Consider the following 17097-nt stretch of genomic DNA (forward strand, 5'->3'; position numbering starts at 1 on the left):
CCTTTCTGCCAGCTGATCTAAGTATTCTGGCTTTGCATATTATTTTAATTCTGAAAGAATCTTTCTCATTTAGAGGAGATTTTTTTGGAAAGCCGTGGCTAATCTGACATAAAACTCTTCCTGTTTCTGGGGGTTTTGAGCAAATTAGCTTCGCTTCCTGAGAAAATGTGTCTACTTCTTTGCTAACCTAAATATTTTAAATGATCTGGGACATAAATATTTGGGACATAAATATTTATTCAAGTGCATTGCTTACATTTTGATCTCTTTCACCAAGTGGCTGGATTTCTTAACTTACTAACTATACATGTCATATAAATAAAGTGAAGTAGGAGTATACAGTTGCATAAAACAGAAAAACTTTAGTAAAGGTTTTGATTGTGAAGAATGTTCCATGCTTGGTACGAGGGGCTAAAAGTCAAGATAGTTCAGTTGTGACTCTAGGACACAAATGTCTGATGACAATTCTTTTGATATCTTTGTCTTTATTCAACAGCACAAAGTGCAGAGAGACAGGAAACAGGAAACGGTGTAGGAGGAGGGGCATGAAATGTGACAAAGGTCTGTGGCTGGAATTGAACTGCAGACTTTATAGTGAGTTACCGGAGCACCTGAAAACCTTTCCTTGTTGAGTGAAACCTCTCTATCTACAAGATGGATTTGCACAAAATTTTCCACAGACATTCATGATTCCTAGAAAATATATTCTAATGACTTTGGTGAGGTTAAAGGATGGGTTCACAATTTTTCCAAGTCTGTCTTAAAACAATAGTCAGGTGACCAAATGAACATTAAGATTTTTCTTGCCATAATCATTCCTCCTGTTCATACTGACCATTAGAAGATCCCTTTATAATGCTCTTACAATTTAAGTGATGGGGGCCAAAATTCACAGTCCTCCTTCTGTGTAAAAATGTATTTAAAAGTTTATCTGAAGCTGATATGAAGCTTCGGTCATCCAAATGAGTCAAATCAAGCCAATATCTGTCAACGTTACAGCCTTTTTAGTGCCAAAGTCCCTCTTTTTGTTACTATATTTCCAACACGGCTCAACAGGGAAACACTGTCGGATGATGCTAAAAAGACTATAAATGTAGTAGATATCCACTTGATATGACTGACTCAGACTGCTGACACCTCTTTTTTAAAGATTTTTGGCATTTTGCCTTTATTTGAGAGTCAGAGTAGAGAGGCAGGAAACAAGGGAGGAGAGAGAAGGTGTGACGTGCAACAAGGGCCCCCCGGCCGGGAATCAGGCCATGGACATTGCAGTTATATGGTATCATTATCATTAGGCCACCTGGGACGCTTAAATGCATTTCTTCATAAAATGACACAGTGTGGGTTTTGGCCCCATCATTTACACTAAAAGCACGTGGGAAGGAGATCTATTAATAGCCAGTATGAACAGGAGGAATGATTACAGCGAGGAAAACCTCTTTCAGTGTTCATGTGGACACCTGAGTGTTGTTTTAGGACAGACTTGAAAAATTGTGAATCTGTCTTTTAATATTTGTGGTTTTAAGTGAAATGTCTCAACAACTATTGGATGGATTGTTAAGATATTTGGTTCAGACACTCATGTTTTCCATAGGATAAATCGTAATAACCTTGGTGATCCCTTCACTTTTCCTTTCGTGTCATCATCAGGTCAAAATTTAAGTTTGTCCAATACTTGGTAAACAACAATGGTAAACATTATATTATACCTGCTTAACATCAGCATGTTAGCATTTTGCTCAAAGCCTAAGTATAGCCTCATGGAGCCGCTAGCATGGCTGAATGCTGAGTCCCCCAACTTAATAGAAATGCAGTACTACCCTGTGACTAACAATTGTATTTAATGTGATATTCATGAGGCATTACATAACATCATAAGTGATTTCTGTAGCAAGATGTTCTTTTTCTCTCTGATTGCCTTATAAACATTATTCATCAAAATTCTGTTACCTAAAGATTTAATTGTTTTAGTTTTCTTTAAAATGCTCCTTTCAGCATTTGTTCTGGTTCCTCCTTCCTGGTTTTCATAGAGATTCATATTTTTCTGGCACTTCGACACATTTAGTTGAGATGATATTTCAGAAAATACCACCCAAAGCATGTCCTTGGGGGAAACACTCACATCCCCTGAGAGGGAAAGCACCATATGCTGACTGTCTTTCCAATTACAGCGTCTTCAGCCTTCTACCAGAGTTCCCATGTCTTGTATTTGTACTTGGACGTCCCAGCGGATGTTAATATATCACTAGTGAGTCTGCGGCTTAACCTTTGACTCTGAGAAGCTTCGGCTGCCAACTGAGCTTAAGCAGCAGGGTTAGAGCAGACACATACTCCAAAGGTGAGACAGCTCAAATGTTTCCTCTTGTGCTTTTTAGGAAACAAAATTACAAATTCAACTTATAACTTCTTTAAACCTGGAAATCTTATTTCTTTGCACTTTGACATGAAGAAATGTCTGACATGATTTGATTTTCTCTTTTTCTCAAGCTGCTCTTTTTCAGCCAATAAGTGTGACAGCCACATTGTTTTCGCATCATCCTGCGCACCCCCTGCCTTGAATTTCTAAACAGACCTCAACATGATGGATATGGAGCAAGCAGCTGGGAGTTGTCCTGCCCCAGACCAAGCTGCTGTCAGTACCTGGCTGTCCTCCAGCACCAAAGGTATGAGTGCTCAGCTGCTGTTTGGGTTCACTCTCAGAAAAAAAACAAAAATAAAGCTCATAGATTTTATTTTTTATGAGAGGGGCTTTGACATTTTACTTATGGAAAATTTAATCAAAACCTGCTAAATGCAGGAGAGGTCTGTCTAAAACTTCCTCTGACAAGGCTGGGCTGAGTCTCCCATTATAAAACTGTAACCAGCAGTATAATTGAAAGGAATATTTTAGGCTTTGCCATATTTAAGGTATAAATGTACAGAACTCCACCCAGATAAAACTACATAATGGCAATATTGTATGTATTTAGGGTATCTGGGGGACAGATTTACCATTCTCACACTTTATCAATTTCCTCAGTCTTGGTGATGAAGTGACAAACTGGCAGCATGTTGAAATTAAACTTAACCCTAATTCATATCTTTTAATTAACACAAACAATTACCTTCAATCTGTCAGCATTTTTAACGACACAGATGATCCACCATTTTGCCAAGCAAGCATGTAGAATACCTGAACTCCTTTACAGTGGACCATCATTTGTTTCAGTTTTGTGACGACACTTTGTGAGATTACAGGTGACATGTAAAATATAGTATGTCCTCTGGTCTGATTTGAGACAAGGAGTTTATATTAGATCTGATGGGAAATAAGGGTGTTTCAGGTAAAACTCTTGATTTTGTTCCTCTTCCATGTTCATCCTGCACCACTGGATGGTGTCCAGCAGCTCCAGCTGTTTGAGAAACACATTATTGATGTCACTTATAGAGTTACACAGTAGTGTCTTACTGGAACTCGTTTAAGACATTTCCAGCCTTGCGGAAAAGTGTTCAAGTGAAGAAGATGTGTGTTTATCTGGTTTGATTTACAGCTCATGTGATGCCAAAAAACACTATCTTCTCAAGTACAGTGTTTCTGTTTACACATACAGCTGTGGTGTCAAGAGAGTAAAAAATTCCAGAGAGACTTTAACAAATATAGATCTTACATAATCCTTAGACAAGTTAACCATTAGCCATCATGAGAAATGATGATTTTATAACAATATGATTACTTTGAGTGAGACTATATTCCAGTTCTGTGCCAATAAAATCAACAGGTCACCTGCAGTTGTCATTAACTCATCATAAAATACTGAAGCAAGGATTGTAAAAGCTAATAAAGCCTCCTAGAAGCTGATACTGTGTTCTCATGTTACTTTGGCTGGCTTTTTATTTTAGAGTGATATTAGATGAGTAATAAACACAACAGGAGAAAAGTAACTCCAGCAGGAGCCAAGTCTCCAAAGGTATGACCTGCTTTAGTTTCAAGTCTGTAGCGAGGTCTCATCAATAAACCCCAATGACTGGACATGCAGAGTCCTAAAAGGGATCATGATGTTCTTGAACTGGTTTCTGCATTTATCATATACTGTAAAGCCGGAGTAAATAAATCAAAAGAGGTGTCACATGAGACCTTTCGAAAGGCATTTAGAGGCATACTTGACAACTCAGCAGGGATCCAGCGATGTCTTACTGAACCAAGTGAACTTATGACTTTATCCAACTCTTTGTTGTTTTTTTTCAACTGTGCCGCCCGCTGCTCCACAGTGAATTCATGGTATTTTCCCATACGTATCAGTATCAGTGTAATATTTTACAAACTGTTTTTGGTTCTAGAGTTTTTATAAAATACAACATATCAAACTTCATCTGCAATAGAACGATAACAATGTTGTTTGCCCTGGCATTTTTACAGACACACCAACCTTTATCAAGATGGAGACAAGCATTTCCAGTCTGACTGAAGAAATTATGAAAAATAAACACTCAAAACTCAAAACATAAACAATAAAAGCAACAGAAAAAAAAAATCTTTAAAACGGTGACAAAGAAGATATCCTAGACACAAAAACACATCATAAAAGACAAGGATTATATAATTTTACGCTATTGAAGGTGCCAACATTAGTGAATTAAAGTGTCAAACATAAAACAATGCACTGCGATGTCCATGTTCTGTGTAGGACTGCTGTCTAGCAGCCATTGTTTGAATTGTATCATGGATCTTTCAGGCATTTGGATGAAGTTGAATATTGTCACTAGAATATATATGATGCATCCACATCAGATATGTCACACCCAACAAAACAGTAATGAATGGGCATAATGGGGAATTGGTTCATGCTTGAGTGCAAACATGGTGCTAGTATATCACTGTTAAACTGGCTGTTTGTATATGTTTCCTGGAAAAAAAAAACTGTTAATTTTAGAGGTTATTTATCTTGTGACAATCACCAGCTCAGGTCATTTATTAGGTGTATTTTGTATTGAACTGTGTAATGCAAACATGCACTTGAGTCGGTATTTGTGCTGATGTTGAACACCAAACTAACTACACAGCACATGTGAAGCTGTTATAGAGTCGACCTTTGTTACAGCAACACATACTGACATTTCTATAGTCACAAGATTACTGTTTTCATTCGAGGAGATAAGATGAACCATTGACCAAGGATGAGTCAAACACTCGCTGAGCAATTTGCTTACATACGCAAAAACTGAAACACTTCTAGAACATATAAACACCCACAGACTTGTACTGTTTATCCATATATATACAAATAGACACGAAAACATACATGCTAGACTCACAAATGTGGGAACACGGTATGTGTGACATAGAAACACACACAAACACAGGCATTACGGTAAAAGACTAAGAGGAGCAAACATACTAAAAACACAAATAAGCATCTACTTTCATTAAATCATGACAAAAATAATTAATAAATAAAAGATAATTAACACAATTATACACAGACTTGCATATTTTTGCTCTCATACAGACTTGTCCTCATAGTTTGACCCCTTTTTTTTTCTACCGTGCCTCTTCATGTTTCCCAGGAGCCACCAGAACACCCAGTGACGTCCTCTACCGTTTCCATGGTGACGGCGTTCGCTATAAAGCCAAGCTGATTGGTGTGGACCCAGTGCCCACTGCCCATGGAGAGAAGACGTGCTGGGACTCCATGATGAAACTAAAGGTGTCCTCCTCCTCCCAAAATAAATTTATCTCATGTTTTCTCTTGATTAAATCTGGTTAATTGATGCTGAGTTGATCCTCTCGTCCTCTACAAGTCACACACAACCATTCTATCTGAGAGAAAATTAAAAATAAACACCAGATGTCTGAGTGATTTTCAGAGGCCCACATTAAGTGAAACCAGATAAGTGTTATCTTCTGTCTCACAATAGATGAAAAATGGCAGTTGCAATAATGAAGGCTACATTTGCCTAATCAGTCCAATTACATCCAAATACAGTGCCTATAAAAAGCATTCACTCCCCTTGGTTGTTTTCACGTTTGCTTGTTTTTACAACATTGAATCAAAGAAGGTAATCAACTGAAAAACATCCTTTAAAGATTAAATGAAAACAGATCTTTTCAGGAATGGCTTAAAAAGAACATTAAAGCTGGAATGCGGGACTTTTGTCTCCCCCTTCTGGCAGTAAGAGTAATTACAAAAACACTGTCAACAGCTGCCTACGTCACAGGCTCCAGTGTAGCCTACTCTGTCGCTACTGTTGCGGCTGTAAAACCGTGGATAAATTGTTTTGAGCATCAGTTGTTTCACTATCAGAATTTGATCCATCCAAAAATTGTGAACCTGTCCTTTAATGTCCTGGAGTGGCCGAGTCAGAAAGAGTCCAGGCTGGAATCTTTCTCAATCTCCATGCAACCTGACAGAGTTTTGCAAAGAAGAACATGGAAAAATGGCAGTGTCCGGATATGTAATGCTAATAGAGACCGGTCCAAAAGTGCATATACTAAAAATGTGCTTGGAGGGGGTGAATACTTATTTAAATAAGTATTTTGTATTCTATATTTGTAATTAATTTAGATTACTTTGTGCACATATAGTTCTTGGCTCAATGAAAAGTTCCTCCTCAGTCATAGGTATTTTTCTTGCGAGTATAAACTATGGTGAACGTACTGGGGTCATCTGATGGAAAAGCAGTTGTGGGAAAGTTCCTGCAGAGGACAAAGTGCTGGTATATCTGACATCCCACTGAGACCTAACATGTCAATAATTTCAGGCCCTCTCATCTCACATGACTTTGTACTTTGCACTCCCCAGTGGGAATTTATATCGAGTCAAGATTTTTCAGACATGGGTCACAAGCCTGAACTATCTCCAGTTAGCTATTCAGCCATAAAATAATGTTATAATAAGTCATATTTATCTTCTTCTACATATTTATATATTTTTCTTATATATAGTCTAACTTACTAACTTACAACTCCCAAATTACTGTCCCAACACCAAATCCGTTATGTGTAAAATTTGAATAATTCTGATTTTGGCGCCTCCATTTGTAGTATAAAAAAGATCATATGTGGCAGACAGTGATGCATGCCAATATTGGACCAATTTTCAATGAGATTGTCTAAACAAGAACTTGTAAGATCAGATTTGAAAGATGTATAAATGACTGTTCGCTAACCCCCACTTAGCAAGTGTCAATACATCTGTCAGTTGCTTTTCATCCATACACGGCACTTATGCACTTTACACTGATAATAGTGGCAAATTTAACACTCAAAATGTATAATGATTTTTAAAACAATGGGTCCTTGATTTCAGACAGAAGTGGACAAAAGCAGGTGATCAATTCTAAGCAATAGCTAGCTAATATATGCTAACGTTAGCTCCATCAGTTGGTTTAAAACGCTGTTTCTAGCTGATGTTTAATGCTTCCAGCCAACTCGTTTTGTAATAAAAACTCTGTGAAGGGATTCAAATATGTGCTTGATTCATGAGCGAGTTAGTACTTGAAGGAAAAATGTAAGATCAAACTGTTATTTTGTTCTAATATTTTTGTTGCTTAGATTGAATTCATTCCTATTTTTAAACCCTTTTAACATTAGGAGAGACAAGACTTTTAGGATGAGGACTAATAGATGTGTTTGGCAAACGTAAAGCTATCTCGGATAAGGTGGGTTTGCTTGAGTGTAAACTTCCCCAAATCCAATAAAGAGCTGCTAACGTTATGTACCTAAATTCTCCATACAGAGCCAGCTTTCACACATCCAGGAAATACAACACACACAGTGGATGTGCTGTGTTTTTTTCTTTCTTTTTAACATAACCTGTAAACCTACAAACTAATGTAGTTAGTTAATGATGGGCTAACTCTTGGCCTTAGAGGTAACGCTGAGATAGTAAGCTAATTAGCCAGACATGCTACAAATTACAAATTCATCAGACATACACAGTGTTTAATCCACTCATTACAATTTTTTCTTGTGTTTTTGGTTTAAGAAAGGCTAAAAAAGAGGCCACCACCCTGCATACTCTTTAAATAGCCTACAGAACATCTCTGCTACTAGAGCGCCATGTACACCGTTTTGGTAGTTTGACAGGCCTGCTGTGCCTAGTTACAGTTGCTAAGCTGTGATTGAACATCATTATTTGGGGAAAGGGTTCACCAAATTGTCAATTACATAAAAAACCTCTACATAGTGGCTTTTATTTAAATTATAATTACTATAAATCATAGACTGTAAAAAAAAATATAAACGTAGCCAACGTGACACCACCCATTGGTTTCTGAAAGTGAGCAGATCAAGCCGTTGCCATCTTGGCAGCGCCTGACTCCGCCTAACTCCTAGCTAATCCAGATTGGTCACAGAGGTGGAGCTGAGATGGGCCGAAAGAAGTCTGGCTGCTTAAACAAGCCACCAAGCGGCTAGCAACCTGTCACTCAAAGCAGCCATGTCCTTAGTTATGCATAACTTTAATCAAATTTAAATGGGTGAGTTATAAAAAAATTCACCCCCCATACAATTGTCATGAAAGGGGAAATTGGCTATAGAGACCAAAACTGTTTTTTTGTACCAGGCTGTAAACATGTTTATTTCTGCTGTAAAATTTGGCATTTCAACATGGGGGTCTATGGGGATTGACCCGCTTTTGGAGCCAAACTCAAGTGGCCATTCGAAGAACTGCAGTTTTTGGTTTCTCTACATTGGCTTCATTGGTTCTTCTCTCTCCCTTGGATATGGTTGCTCTGCTCCATCTCACTCTAAAATCAGATTCTGCTGCTATTTTAAACCACTCAAACTTTTTTACCCAGTTTGTTCCCACAGGAGCAGCCAGGCTTTGGTACAAACAGTCAGGATTTATCTTTTTCATTATGATGAGAAATCCATATAGATTAGTTTCAGTCTCATTGGAACCTGTATTTCATATTCACATTTACCTCTGTGTGTGTGTGTGTGTGTGTGTGTGTGTGTGTGTGTGTGTGTGTCTGTGTGTGTGTGAGTCTGTGTGTGTGTGTGTGTGTATGTGTGTGTGTGTTGAAGGGCATTGAGGCAACAGCGAGGAAACAGGGGAAACACAAGCAGAGAATTTGGTTGAAAATTTCATTCAGTGGCCTTAAAATCATCGATGAGAGGACCGGGGTGAGTCCCATCAACTCTCTCTCTCTTTCTCTCTCTCTCTCTTTCTCTCTTTTTCTCTCTCTCTCTCTTTCTCTCTTTCTCTCTCTCACTCTCTCCTTGTAGTTGTAGCGCCTCCCTCAGGTTGATTGTTAATCTTCAAACTTTTCTGTTTAGTGTGTGCAACCACAACAACCACAGTGGGTTATACAAGCTGCTTTCTTTCCAAAATTGGACAATTCTCAGGATTGCTCAGGAATGGAGCGGCTGATTATTTATATCCTACAAACTGTCGTGGATCAGTACCATAAAACTGCTCCCCAGTGCTTTGCTGATACTGTAAATGAACCTACCTGAGGCTCAGTTAGAAGTTAAAGTTCCTGTTTTAATTCCCTGAAAAGCATCACATGTGTTTTCTTATTATAGTAACCAGTTAAACAAAGTTGTGAAAGTAATACTGCAGTTTACGTGGAAGTTGGTCTTTTGAGATGATTAAGGTTTTGCTTCCACATCTGCAAACCCGTGTCGGTGCAAGTGTTGGTTTCTGTGATACCAAGAAGGCACAAACTGCTGCCTATAAAGAAAAAGTATCCCTGCCAACATGCAAAAAGCTAAATTTTAACAAATTGCTCCTCTTTGGAATTCAGTTCTTATCTCAGATATTTACACGGCAAAAAATCAATAATCAGGTTAATGGTGAAGTTAGCAGAAAGTGTTTGAAATGAGAAATATATAAATAACTTCAGAGCTACATTTTATGGTTATATCATATTGCCCTTTTTTCTTTCAGCTAATTGTACATTTCTATTCCCTTTTCTACCTTGGTGTTTTATTGCTGAATGTTTGTGAAGTGGTTACATATGTTGTAACATAACTTAATGCTCAAATCCTCTTTATTTTTTATGTTTTCCAGGCTGTACTCCATGACCACGAAAGGAGCAGGATCAGCTCTTTAACAAAAGATCAGTCCGACCTCAGAGCTCTGGCATACATCTACCAACAAGAAGACACTTACACCCTCTTCTACATCAAGATGGCTAACCTGGTAACAACACAGGATAGAAAAAGGAGGAAGAGAGAAACATAGGGAACTCTTAATGACATTTAAATTCCTAAACTGGGCCATGTTCTTCATAAATATCAGATATGTTTATGAAAAGCCTAAGAAAACTGTGCACAGCGAACCACAAATTCATCACAACAGTAATTATGTGTGAGCGTATCCTTGGACCAGATTGAACACAGAAGTACAATACATCATCCTCTCAAATTTAATGAAAATCTGATTAGTGGTGTTTTAGGTGTCACCTGAAAAAATAGACAAATAGTTGCAGTAAATGCAAAATCTTTAATCACTGACTACGGGTTAAATCAATATTATTTAGAGCATTCGTTCAAAATTTTTGGAGTTTGTTTTAAAACAATAGTCAGGTGCCCATATAAACACTGAAACATGTGAATCATTCCTCTTGTTTGTAGGAAATCTTTTCCTAATGTGTTTTTAATGTAAGTGATGAGGGACAAAATCCACAGTCTTCATGACCACAGTCTTCATGCATCCTTTGTGCAAGAGTGTATTCCAAAGTTTATCTGAAGCCAATAGGAAGCTAGCAAGCAAGTGGTTATGTTCAACAGCAACAGTCTTCTCAGTTCAAAGTTTCTGTGGACAGTGTTCAGGCTACTTGGTTAAGGTTGGTGAAAGATTGTGGTTTTGGTTCAGTGATAAACATGTGCTTGAAGTCACTACAGACTTTTTTTCTGTATTTAACCAAAACCATGATCTTTCCCTGACCTTAACCAAGTGCTGCCAGTGCCTAAACATAACCATAAAAAAAGTTAAATATGTAAAGCTGTAAAGTGGCTGAAATTAACAGCAACATTTCACCACATTTAGCTCCAAACAACGTTTAAAAAAGTGGTGTGAATTTTTTAAAGTCACTTTTTTACCAGATTTACAGCAATATTTGTGAACTTTGTCAATGCTAAATCAAAATGTTAAATGTTAAATCTAAATATTAAATCTAAATCTAAATGTTGTGGCAGAAAAAGTAATGAAAAATGTTGTTGTTGTCATTATTATTATGATTATTATTATGATTATTTTTATGATTATGATTATTATTATGTGTTCATCAGGCAGATCCGGTCATGGTCGACATAAAGGAGGTCTGTGAGAGAGTGGACCCAGAGACACCAGAGGATGCTACAGAGACACAAGTCAGAGAAAATCTTTAATCTTCATCAGTAGACTTTTTTTTTGTCAATACCATGTTTTTATTTTTATTTTATTTTCTGTTCTTTTTACCAGAATAGTGTCTTATTGGTTCTAGATGAGAGCTCAGACCATCCACCTGAGGTAAATGCAATAAATAAAATGTTACACATCCTTTCAAAGACCCAAAATACTTTCCTGAGGTTCATAATTGAACATCTTTAGACAGAAGTGGATCCAGTGGTTGCAGTAAAACTCTTTGTCTTTGAATGTGATGACTGAGTCGCTGTTATTTTCAGGCTAATGAGCATGTGTTCAGTCCACGACCGGACTCTCCATCCAGACAAACTAAACAGGTAACATTAAGAAGAAGAACACAATCCAGCATGGAGTGATTTTATCCGAGGCACTCCACAGCACCTGAATATTTTCTCAAAACATGGTCCAACCAAACCCTTAACACAGCCAAACAATCATAAATCAGTTTTTTAATGTTGTTAGCGCAAATGACAATGGACACATTTGTCTCTGTGGAAAAACTACTAAGAGAAACTCAGAAATACATCATTACTCTAAAGAGATGAGAGGGTTCCATTTTATTTAGATTTGTATTTTATTCATGATGTATAACTCATATCCAATAATGTTCGCCAGTTAGCAATCATGTACCTGTTTGGCTCAGCCGTCTCTCAACAACAAGATAACTACAGCTAAAACTACGACTCAAAGAACAGTCTGCCTGATGCTATTGAAATCTATTTGTTTTTTATTGTTCCTAAATTAAAAACACAGACCAAATCTTCTCTGTGTCTCTGTCTGCAGCCTTCTTCCAGTAATGAGTTGATGGAAATCTTCTCCATCCAGATGGAGGAGCCGCTGATGCCCAGCCAGAGCGTATGTAGCATTGAGCCAGGTCAGTTACAACAAGAGAGGAACTGATACTGTATGAGATGTTTTTACTCTGTTAAGAGCAGATTTTCCTCTTGAAAACAAGAATAACTCTTGAGTCTAACCACAGCCATCTATAATCTTTGGATGAAACATTTAACTTTAAAGTCAGTTGGGTCAGTACACGGGATTCATTCCTGTTTTCTATATGTTTTTTGTCTTTAAATATCAACAACTAAAGCCTCAAATGTATACTTTCACAGTTCACTTTCACTTTCAGCAGTCATTTAAAAATACATTACACCAAAAAAAAGGGATTTTTCAGAGGGTTTTCAAGATTATTACAGCCAGAAATTACTAAATTAATTTACATACGCTTTTCAGAAAAAATTGGGATACAATTTGCATCATTTTTCAATAAACTGCTATACATCCGGCTTCTAAAGTTTATTTCCTGTTTTTAAAAATTTGTTGTAATTTGTTGACTTTTACTGATTGCTGATTTGAGAGTTTAGCTCTGTTTTGTCTGTGGATTTACCTGACTTGTATTTAAAGGGGACAGCAGAAGAAAATGAACATAAGACAGCATGTATGAAGGCACAACATAAATCAAATCGAATCAAATCAAGTTTATTTATAAAGCACATTTAAAAACAACCAGAGTTGACCAAAGTGCTGTACAATAAAGTAACATAAGTAAATTAAAACAACATATCAAGGTAACAGCAAAAAAAAAAAAGGAGTAGAGATGACATAACAATACTATCCCATATGCAAACAAAAATAAACAAATAATAGTAAAACATAAAACTTTAAGGACACTCAAAGGCCCAAGAGAACATGTGGGTCTTAAATTTAGCCTTAAAAGTGTCTACAGAAGAGGAACACTTAATTTCGAAAGGTAAACTGCTCCAAAGTTTTGGGGCAGCTACAGCAAACACACGTAGTACAACATAAAGTATGTAGTTACAATCCCTGATGCCATCACATCAAGGCCAGCATTCATACAGATGTAATGTGCAATCATGCAAATAAATGCCTTGAAAACCATTATAAAACTACAGCACCATAAAACAAGCAAACACCGCCTCCCTCCTCAGGGTGAGTCACTGTTAGCATCTTTATCGTGTCTTATTGAATAAGAGCTTTGACACTTCTGCAGTGTGTTATATCACACATCACACTGTGGTGGAAAAACTGTGGTTGAATAGAAATAAGATGATTGTAATGCAGTAGCGCCGAAACCTCAAAGCTCCGTTTACATCTTCATTAAACATCAATTGACAACAAATAAATCTTAATCAGGTCAAAACTAAACACTTTGTCCTCACTCAGATACACTATATATTAAATCGTTGAATATCTGCAGTCATTAAACTCATAAGAATTTGAATTTCATTACAATTACACATAATCAGTAGGCTAAATTACTGCAAACCCCACATTATACATAATATACTGTATATTATTATAATATACATACTGGTGTTTGCGTGACTTATTCATATTTGACATTTAGGGTGATGTGCGTCATGAGTGGTGCGTCATGAGTGTTTGTCCTCAAAATGACACTGGAGTGAGTGAGGATGTCCCATTTGATAAACTAAATTCCTCCGTCCTCACGTCTCCTCTCTCACTCTCTCATCCTTGCTGGGAGGAACTAAGACGCGAGGAAGAGAGGCAAGTGAGTGACCTTTGACCTTTGACCTGGAGGAGCAAGAGAAAAGAAAGGTTTCCCTGAATGTACATAGTATTTTCCCATCGTCAGTCTGTGTATGTTTTCTGTGACATGCACGCTTATTGTGGATATTGTAATTCCCATGATACAGCTGGTATAGAGCCAAGTTTCAGTCATGTTTTAAAATTATATACAGTAAGACAAAGGAAGAACAGATGATCTCGCAGATATTCAGCCTTTTTCAGCACATGCTCAGTTCCCACACTGGAAGATTAGATGATCCTCTGTCCCTCTTTTTGAGAAAAATAATGAATCATGAAATGCAGAAGAAACACTGATACAGAATCTTTTAGATTTTAGATATTTTGTCGAAGGTCTTCTGTGTTAACATGAGAGAAGGCAGCAGTGTGATGTTCATGTAGTGCAGTGAAAATTCAGAGTGTGGAGGTCGGGATAGAGGGTAGTAATATCTTCAAGGCCTGAGTTTACGTCTTTTTAATAGTTAACAATTACAACAATTTTTCCCAAACCTTAACCAAATGGTCGTATTTCCCTCAATGAATCACACATTTTCAATACAGATGAAATGCATTAATCAAATAGTAATCAAAAGTTGGCAAATAACCTTCAAAAATGTTTCATTAAAGGAAGTTGGGATTTGGCAAAATTGTCCAATATCACCTAGAGTTCAAGTTAACAATTATTTCCATTATTAGTTTATCTGTTGATTATTTTTTCAATTAATCGCTTAAACTTTTAGTATTTAAAAGTTTAAAATGTGAGAAACCAAAAGATATTATATTCAAAATTATGTAAAACAGAGAAAATGAACGAATCCTCATGTTTGAGAAGCTGGAATTAATGTTTATTTGGCATTTCTGCTTGATAAATGACTTAAAGGGAAAGTTTGACATTTTAAGAAAACACACTTATTTACTTTCTGGTCGAGAGATCTCATGTCTGTGTAGTAAATATGAAGCAAGAGCCAGAAGTGGATTAGCTTAGTTTAGCATTAAGAGACTGGAAACAGCTAATCTAGCTCTGTCCAAAGGTAAAAATCCACCTACCAGCACTTCCAAAATTCAATAATTCACACATTATATTTAATTTGTTTAATCCATAAAACAGTATAAACAGACAATAATGTGTAACTGTACAATTAAAGCAGATCTGAGTTTCAAAGACTAACTTAATTTCTCTTCTTTATTTCTTCCAGAATCTCCGAAGCAAGTGTTGTCCAACCCTCAGATCCTCTCCATGTTCCCCACACAGCCAGTAGGGGGCTCTCCATACTCCTCTCCCCCATACTCTCCTACCGCCATGCCCTGGGGCCAGCAGGGGCCACTGAGAACCCAGAGGGCAGGTCCCATGGGTGCAGCTCCCTGGCCCACCATGAATGGTGGCATGGTAGCGTGGGCAGCGACAGGCATCACTGCTCTCCCTACAGGCAGCCAGATTCAGGCTCACAGCTCTCAGCCCGGGGTCATGATGGGAGGAAACACAATCGATTACCCGGCTGCGCCCTCTGCCGTTAACGGGTACCCCACCCCTCTAAACTCCCCCTACAACCCCCCTGGAGCGACAGCAACACTGCAGTCGATGTCCCCCTCCATGGAGCATAATCCCTTCCTGTGATGAACTGGTTAGACTGGCAAAATTGGTTAGTGTGATTTGGATTAGGAAAAAATAATAATTAAAATGGCTTGATTGCTTTTGCTTTGTTTTTGTGTTATCACCGATTTTCATTTTCTTTTGTTTGAAGAGAATTTAGCTGCAATGATTTTAGAGGTGCAGTGTCAGTCTGTCGGGTGGTCCACTGCTTTGGTCCAGACTGACAACAGTGATTTAAATGATTGAAATAAATTTGAATTTTATACATTTAGACAGTCATGATCCCCTGAGGATGATTCCCGCTGAACTTTTGTCTAGCGCCAAGAGCAGGTCAAAATTTTCACTCATATTGTGAAATGTCTCAACGTCTACACGATGGATTGGGACAAATGTTTGTACAGACATTCATGTTTCTCAGACAATGAATCTAACCATGAAGTTGAAACAAACAAAACACCATTGATCATGATTACACTGATGATGGCTTCTTGCTGAAACGTGTCTGTTTCTGTAGAATCTGTCCACAATAAAAAAAACAATAAGAAGATAGAGCCATGAGTGTCAGTGTTTTGTTTGTTTCATCTTCACCACAACCATACACCCAATACTCTGTTTAAGTTTTGGAGCTGTGTGCACGGCTGCTTTGTACCAGATCTAACCATGAGGTTAACATTTGGGGGTTTTAGTGAAATGTTTATTGTTTGGATTTCTATGAAGTTTGGTACAGAAATGTAAGTGTATGCATTAGTAGTAAATATTAAGTAAGCAACTGTAATAATTTTGTGATCCCTTCACCATCATCTGGTTTATATTCTATGTTTCTTGCAAACTTATGACACCAGTCTCAGCTGTACTCTGTGTTTAGTGCTAACTTGCAAATGTTAGCATGCCTATAAACATAGGCATGCTGCTAAACATAGATTGTGAAACCCGCAGAAGGTCAGCACAGATGCATTGTCATCATGATCATTTTAACATGATGACATTACCATTTACAGTAGTAGAGCCTCTCTCAGTGTTTCTACTCAAGTTGACTGGAAGATTAAAACACTGAAACAAGTCAAGTTATGAGGAAATTTGCTTAAACTGAAAAATATGGAAGATCTGAAAGGACAGTTTTCCTGCTCTTGTTTCTCAAAAATTGTATGGAAAGTTACACACTTTGATTCTCCTGCATATTTACAGTTCTTGTACCTGAACGTATCTAATACCTTAAATTACTTTTCCTTTCTTTCTTTGATTTCTAAATCTTTCTTTTTTTGCTAAATTGTCATATTTTACATAAAAGATAAAATACAGAACATATAAAGAAGCCTAAAACCTACTTTTACTTTACTTTACTTTACTTGGTTTCATTTTAATTTTTTTTTCGCAGACAAAAAATGTCACATTGTCTTGTATCTTCTAGTTTATAATTAAATTCAGTTTTGCTTCTTCTTTTTTTCTCGCTTTCCTTTATATTTTGCACACATATTAAAAAAAACATAAAAAGAGGATATACAATTAATAAACACACTTTGCCAGAGACACAAAAAACTCATTTTACTTTGCTTTAATTAAAATATCCTTTTAACCCAAAATACATAGTCTGTACATTACAAGACACATGTTCAAAAAAGTCTGACC

The 17097-nt window shown here is 37.1% G+C and overlaps 1 protein-coding gene across 2 annotated transcripts; it reads left to right on the forward strand.

The window, feature by feature from the left end:
- The first annotated feature begins 521 nt into the window (after nucleotides 1–521).
- LOC121900723 (disabled homolog 1-like) lies at nucleotides 522–16701 on the forward strand. Of its 2 annotated transcripts, XM_042417242.1 has the most exons (11): nucleotides 522–594; nucleotides 2172–2338; nucleotides 2488–2663; nucleotides 5545–5684; nucleotides 9008–9106; nucleotides 9996–10127; nucleotides 11219–11299; nucleotides 11391–11438; nucleotides 11594–11650; nucleotides 12117–12207; nucleotides 15077–16701. In XM_042417242.1, the coding sequence occupies exons 3-11, from the start codon at nucleotides 2579–2581 to the stop codon at nucleotides 15493–15495; spliced, it is 1152 nt and encodes a 383-aa protein (XP_042273176.1). In that variant the 5' UTR covers nucleotides 522–594; nucleotides 2172–2338; nucleotides 2488–2578; the 3' UTR covers nucleotides 15496–16701. The 2 variants fall into 2 exon arrangements, with proteins under 2 accessions (XP_042273176.1, XP_042273177.1); XM_042417243.1 differs by lacking the exons at nucleotides 522–594; nucleotides 2172–2338; nucleotides 2488–2663; nucleotides 5545–5684 and adding an exon at nucleotides 6370–6489.
- The last annotated feature ends 396 nt before the right edge of the window (nucleotides 16702–17097 follow it).

The sequence above is a fragment of the Thunnus maccoyii genome, chromosome 7 (genome assembly GCF_910596095.1).
Source record: "Thunnus maccoyii chromosome 7, fThuMac1.1, whole genome shotgun sequence".
In the NCBI taxonomy this organism is placed as follows: domain Eukaryota; kingdom Metazoa; phylum Chordata; class Actinopteri; order Scombriformes; family Scombridae; genus Thunnus; species Thunnus maccoyii.

What these genes read in the sequence shown, in the direction of transcription:
- LOC121900723 (XM_042417242.1), top strand. Translation starts at nt 2,579, where the DNA reads ATGATGGATATGGAGCAAGCAGCTGGGAGTTGTCCTGCCCCAGACCAA. An exon ending in ACTCCATGATGAAACTAAAG is followed by an intron (nt 5,685 to 9,007) that starts GTGTCCTCCTCC and finishes TGTGTGTTGAAG; the next exon opens with GGCATTGAGGCAACAGCGAG. An exon ending in ACATCAAGATGGCTAACCTG is followed by an intron (nt 10,128 to 11,218) that starts GTAACAACACAG and finishes TGTGTTCATCAG; the next exon opens with GCAGATCCGGTCATGGTCGA.